The sequence below is a fragment of the Cebus imitator genome, unplaced genomic scaffold, assembly GCF_001604975.1.
Source record: "Cebus imitator isolate Cc_AM_T3 unplaced genomic scaffold, Cebus_imitator-1.0 Scaffold93, whole genome shotgun sequence".
In the NCBI taxonomy this organism is placed as follows: domain Eukaryota; kingdom Metazoa; phylum Chordata; class Mammalia; order Primates; family Cebidae; genus Cebus; species Cebus imitator.
In genome coordinates this window covers 5,703,025-5,709,516 of record NW_016107408.1, presented here as the reverse complement: position 1 = coordinate 5,709,516, position 6,492 = coordinate 5,703,025, and the positions used below count along the sequence as shown (strand labels likewise).

Sequence of the window (6,492 nt, the reverse complement as noted above, 5' to 3'; positions counted from 1 at the left end):
TTTAAATCTTTTTGTGAGATGGAGTCTTGCTCTGTCACCCAGGCTGGAGTGCGGTGGTATGATCTCGGCTCACTGCAACCTCCACCTCCCGGGTTCAAGCGATTATCCTGCCTCAGCCTCCTGAGTAGCTGGGATTACAGGCATATGCCACCACACCTGGCTAATTTTGTATTTTTAGTAGAGATGGGGTTTTACCATGTTGGCCAGGCTGGTCTTGAACTCCTGACCTCAGGTGATCTGCCCGCCTTGGCCTCCCAAAGTGCTGGGATTACAGCTGAACCTCCACGCCTGGCTGACGCTGCGTCTTTGAAGCGCTTGTCCTCCCTGCTCCTCTGGGGTCTGCTGCTCACTGGCTGCTCCCAGGTGTTCTTGGCCAGATCACTACCAAGCGCCATGCATCTAAGGCCGGAGGGTGCCCCGGGCTCAGCCTTCCCGTGGCTTCTCTTCTGTCACCTAGGAAGCCTCGTCAGGACCCCTGGTTTCACATCTCTCTCTAACATTTTTTTCTTTAAACCTCAAAATCACTGAGTAGCCTTCACACATCTCTGCGTGGAAGACTCCACACGGACGCCTTCCCAATCTCTCCTCTGAACTCCAGAGCCATAAACCCCAGTTGTCTATTTAGGATCTCCCTTATGCATCTGGAGTTCAGAGGAGAGATTAGGTCCTCAAACTTGACTCCCACCCAGCTGAGCTTGCCGCACCCTCTCGCCACTGCCTTCTCCAGGATTCCTGGTGCTCCCAGTAAAACCTCATGTCATCCTTGAGTGATCTCTCCTTCCTTCACTCACCTCTCCCTAGACAAGGGGCCAAGAAATTACAGCCCGAGGGCCAAATCTGGCCTCCTGCCTATTCCTGTCAATGGTTGTCCTGAAACACAGATCCGCCCCTTGTCTTGTCTGTGGCTACATTTGCTCTGCAATGGCATTAGACTGAGTAGCTGCGGTGAAGAAAGCTACCCGGCCCTTTACAGAAACAGTCTATGAGCCCTGACCTGGCCCATTAATGCTGAATGTCAGAAAAGACAGTGTAACCCCAGCCACCTCCTGCCAGCCCCACAGCCTGCACTGAAGCCTAAGCCGAGGTCAGCTCTCCTTCGACTCTCATGGGGCTCCCGTCTTTGCTCCACTCCATGTTCCTCACAAGGCAGCCAGACAGATCCTTTTGGAGCAGAGGCTAGGTCATGGCACCCCTGCTGGGGGCCCTCATCTCCCTCAAAATAAACACCAAGTCCTGACCGTGCTTCCACAGCTCTATACGATCTGGCGCTGGCCACATCTGGCATTATTTCCACAGCCATTCTGCCCTTCCTCCGCCCCTACCTCAATGGAGCAAGCCAAGAGCTCTCCCAGCTCAGTCTGCACCCCAGGTCCCTATAGGATGAGCCCTCTCTCAGATTGTTCCTGTGTCTACGCAAATATGTCCCCTTATCAGGGAGGCCTTGCTAACCCTCGTCTAAACCAGCGCTGCTGTCCTCTGCCTGGCTTTTTTCTTACCTCTGACATTATTTGGCAACCTGGTCACTCTGTCCCCAACTTCAGATCTAAGTTTCATGGGAACAGGGACCTCATCTGTTTCTAGAATAGGGTGTGGAATGTAGCAGTTGCTCATTAAACAGGAAAGCCTTCCAGGGACAGCTGGGTCAGAACCTGGCATGGCAGAACCACTATGTGGGAGCCTAAGGGTGCCCACATCTCATCTGAGGGGAGCACCCCTCATCAGGCACCCATCTCCTGGCCTGTGGGACTGTGGGGAGTTAGGGACACAGAGGGATAATTGCAGGAAGGTGGCCTGTTCTAGAAAGCCCAGCAGTCTTGGATTTGTAGCTCAGCAAGTTTCTCCCCTCCTTTCCTGACCTTTCCCCTGGGAATCCGGTTAACTCAGCCCAGGGAGTGTGGCCACCGTAACCCAGGAGGCCCCCGCTCTGTGCCGGCGTGGCCTGAGTGCTGTGGAAAGAGTGGAGATGGGCCCTGCTCTCAGCATCCAGGGTGTGAGGAGGGAAGAGAGGCTAAGAAAGAAGGAAAAGCAGGTTTGGGGTTCCCCTGAACAGGGGAGAGGCTGTGAGAACACAGAGCAGGTGTCCTGAGCAGCCCCGCCCCCTCACCTTTCGGCCTCAGGCCCTTTCAGGCTGGCATCCTTAGGAGAGGGCCCTCCCTCCTGGAGCTCCTGCAGGCCTCCCCTCCAGGTTTCCACAACAGCCCTTTCTGGTCTTGCCTGTCACACTATTTACGAGGCTGACTCAGGGCTCTGCCGGTCCTGCTGGAGCTCCAGGAGGCCACACGGTCACTTTCTGCCCTGACCAGAAGGCAGTCTTTGCCATCCCTAAGCCAGGACCCTCTTGCCTCAGCAGGTGGGTGTTAAATCCAACAGTCCAGATCAGCCCCCTGCGGGATAAGTTCCATTCCAGTCTGGAAAGGGCAGAGAGCCCAGGGCAGGCAGGAGGTATGGCCGGGCTGGGTCTCCAGCTGGGGAGGGTGGCAGGGAGGCAGAGAAAGGAGCTGCAGGCCTTGGTGACACTCCACCTTGGGATGTAGTGAGGCTAAGGGACTCAGGACAGTGGCAGGCTTAGGAACAACTGTGCACAGCCCATCTTTTTTTTTTTTTTTTAAGACTCGATCTGGCTCCATCACCCAGGCTGAAAGCAGTGGCATGATCTTGGCTCACTGCAACCTTCACCTCCCAGGCTCAAGTGATCCTCCCATCTCAGCCTCCTAAGTAGCTGGGACAACAGGTGTGTGGCACAATACCCAGCTAAGTGTTTTTTTGTTTTTTGTAGAGACAGCGGTCTCCCTACATTGTCCAGGCTGGACTTGGAACGACTGGGCTCAAGTCATCCTACCTTGGCCTCCCAAAGCGCTGGGATTACAGGCAGGAGCCACTGCACCTGGCCCTTTCTTTACTGATGGACCTACCCCACTCCTCCCACACCTAACCCTGGGCACCCACTCCCGAAGCTCTCCTACCAGCTGTGGGGTCCGCCTCTGTGAGGACAGTGAAGTCGATGACCCGGGAGGTAAAGTCAAAAGCTGTCTGCTGGCCGTCGTGGACCACCGAGATGCAGTGGCGGTCCCCGTAGCTGGCCCGAGGCATGCCGCCCTGGAAGATGATGAAGGGCAACCTGGCAGGCACAGAGGAGCAGGGGTGGGCTGGGTCTCCCGGCATGGCCTCAAAGCCACAGGCCGGCGATCAAAGAGATCACTCAGTCAAGTTCCCCAGGAGCAGATGGAGCTGGACCCCATCTCCTTCCAACTGCAACAGCCCAGGAGAACCTGGGGGCAAGGTGGGAGCATCCAGGCTGGGGGCTCTGAGTCTCAGCAGCCATTCCTGCCTCAAGCTGGGTACTCCCCGCAGTTCCATTTAAACATCACCCAGAGTGATTTTCGAGAAACAGGGCTGCCAGTAAAAGGGGTCGAAGCCTGCAGCTCAACACCGTCTCTCTGGGAGAGTGGAAGGAAGGAGTGGGAATGAACTTGGCAGGAACTGGGCTGCTGAGAGACATGAACAGCATCCACCCGCTCTCCCCTCCCTGGTGTCCAAGGTCCCAACGTGGGACCCGAGAGTGTTCACTAGGCACTGTCTTCCCAAGCAGAGGCCTAAGTGACCTTTCCAGCCTCTTCCAGCTCTCCAGGAAGGCTCTGGAGAGGGAAAAGGACCAGCATGGATACCTACCCCTGCCTGTTGGTCAGCCAGAGGATTTTGGTAATAGCTTTGCAAGGAAAGGGACCTGCAAGGAAAGAAATCGGCTTGAACAGATCCTCCAGCTCTCAGACAAGCATCAGTCCCCACGGGCACAGATCCCTCAAGCTCATGCCCACACCCACATGGCAGACCTGCTTGGGACTCTTGCTCTGAGAAGTTCCCCAAAAAACTGGGTGACAGGAACCCTGCTGTGTGGCTTTGGAGAAAGCCTTTCCCCTTCTGGCCCCAGAGTTTGCTTGAGTTGAGCATCCTGCACCTGAATCCAGGGGGCACCGGGAGTGGGCCCTGCCTGGCGGCTGAAACACTGACCATAAGGCACGAGGCTGCGGAGGGGCTCTGGTTGCTGGGTGTCGCTGGACACGAGCCACTGGCAGTAGCTGCCGTCGGAGTGGCAGCTGACCAGCAGGCGGCCATCCCGCTGCCAGCAGATGTTCTCCAGTTGCTATGGAGGAGGACAGGGAGAGAGGGCAGCAGGCTGGGACCAAGGCAGCGTTCCCATCGCTTGCAGCCCATGCCTCTGCACAGAGCATGTACATGCCATGTGGGGCCCTGGAGAACAACATGGCGCCTGCCATGTCCTGGGCACTGCCTACCTGGCTGCTGAGGAAGTGGTAGAGCACACGGCTGCTCTGCAGGTCCCAGATAACAACGAGGCCTCGGCTGTAGCCGATCAGGATCTGGTTGGGATCTCGAGGGTGCTCCTGCAGCGCCTCCACCATCTCGAACACTCGCCGGTGGCGCGCCTCCTCTGGCAACCTGGGTGAGGGGAGTGCTATGAGCCTCTGATGCCACTGCCAGGGGGTATGGCCCCAGCATGGCACGGCCACGGGGTTCCCCACGCAGAGGTGGCTGCTCCACGTGCTTGCATGGAAAGATGGCTAGGGGCTGGACGAGGTGGATGGCCAGGTACAGTGGCTCACGCCTATAATCCCAGCACTTTGGGAGCCTGAGGTGGGTGGATCACTTGAGGTCAACAGTTTGAAACTAACCTGGCCAACATGGTGAAACCCCGTCTCTACTAAAAATAAAAAAAATTAGCTGGGCATGGTGGCACATGCCTGTAATCCCAGCTACTCGGGAGGCTGAGGCAGGAGAATCGCTTGAACTTGGGAGGTGGAGGTTGCAGTGAGCCAAGATCATGCCACTGCACTCCAGCCTGCCTGGGTGACAGAGAGAGACTCTGTTTCAAAAAAGAAAAAAGAAAGGTGGCTAGGACAGGTCACCAAGAGAAGAGGAGCAGCACGTAGAACAAGGTAGCGACATGGAAACAACCCTAGTGATGTATAACTGTAAGGCAAGGCAAGGCAGTGACTTCCGGAAAAGTCAACGTGGGGGCCGGAGGGAGCCTTGACAAAGAAGGCGTCGGGCGTCAATGTTCTATTTCTATGCCTGGGGGGTGGCTGCAAGGATGCTCTACAAGAACTGTTCAACTGTACATTCATATTCAGTGCATTATTGCAAAAGGGGATATTTCATAAGAAGCAAATTTTTTAGCGCCATCAAACAAAACTCTATACGAGTTGGCCTGGCCCTGGAATCTTGACCTCTCCCCCATCTCCAGGCCTGGAATGCTGACATGAGGGCTGGAGGTGTTGCAGCTAACAAAAAACCACAAGGCAGCAGGCATGGGACCAACAGCCAACAGCAAGGATGTGGAGTGGGAAGTGGACCCAGCCTGGACCCAAGCCACACTAAACCCAAGCTCTCCGCATTATCTATTACCTGGCACATCCACTGCTGGCACTGACCTCAGTGACATTAGAATTTGAATTGAGAGTGAGAGTTGAAAGGGACTTTAACCCGATTGGTAAAGCTGCATTTAATTTTTAATTTTTTTTCTTTGAGACAGAGTCTCACTCTGTCCCCCAGGCTGGAGTGCAGTGGTGCGATTGTGGCTCACTGCAAGCTCCACCTCCCGGGTTCAAGTGATTCTCCTGCCTCAGCCTTCTGAGTAGCTGGGATTACAGGTGCACGCCACCACGTCCGGCTAATTTTTTTTTTTTTTTTTGAGATGAAGTCTCATTCTGTCACCCAGGCTTGAGTGCAGTGGCAGAGTCTCAGCTCACTGTAACCTCCACCTCCTGGGTTCAAGAGATTCTCCTGCCTCAGCCTCCCGAGTAGCCGAGATTACAGGCATGTGCCATCACGCCCGGCTAATTTTTAATAGAGATGAAGTTTCACCATATTGGTCAGGCTCGTCTCAAACACCTGACTTCATGATCCACCCGTCTCTGCCTCCCAAAGTACAGGGATTACAGGTGTGAGCCACCTCACCCAGCCTAATTTTTAATTTTTTTTAGAGACAGGCTCTCGCTCTGTCACCTAGGCTGGAGGGTAATGGCCTGATTGTGGCTCACTGCAGCCTCCAACTCCTGGGCTCAAGTGATCTTCCCACCTCCCAAGTAGATGAGACCACAGGTGAGTGCCACCTTGCCCAATTAATTTTTATTTTTTGTTGGGGGAGATGGAGTCATGCTATGTTGCCCAGGCTGGTCTTGAATTCCTGGCCTCAAGCAACCCTTCCACTTCAGCCTCCCAAAGGGCTGAGATTACTAATCCCAGCCTTTGGGAGGCTGAGGCAGGTAGATTACCTGAAGTTGGGAGTTCGAGACCAGCCTGACCAACATGGAGAAACCCCCTCTCTACTAAAAATACAAAATTAGCTGGTGTGATGGTAACTGTCTGTAATCCCAGCTACTCAGGAGGCTGAGGCAGGAGAATTGCTTGAGCCCGGGAGGTGAAGATTGCAGTGAACCGAGATGGCATCACGGCACTCCAGCCTGGGCAACAAGA

The 6,492-nt window shown here is 55.0% G+C and overlaps 1 protein-coding gene across 6 annotated transcripts in view; it reads right to left on the bottom strand.

Annotated features, from left to right (window-relative positions):
* Positions 1 to 6,492, bottom strand: part of LLGL2 (LLGL scribble cell polarity complex component 2) — a 50,232-nt gene that overhangs the window by 8,018 nt on the left and 35,722 nt on the right. For all 6 annotated transcript variants that reach the window (XM_017535747.1, XM_017535748.1, XM_017535749.1 and 3 more), the window contains 4 exons: positions 4,293 to 4,455; positions 4,009 to 4,141; positions 3,670 to 3,724; positions 2,964 to 3,118 (listed from right to left, as the gene is read on the bottom strand). In XM_017535747.1, coding sequence (XP_017391236.1) covers positions 2,964 to 3,118; positions 3,670 to 3,724; positions 4,009 to 4,141; positions 4,293 to 4,455 — 506 coding nt within the window. The remainder of the gene's footprint in view (positions 1 to 2,963; positions 3,119 to 3,669; positions 3,725 to 4,008; positions 4,142 to 4,292; positions 4,456 to 6,492) is intronic.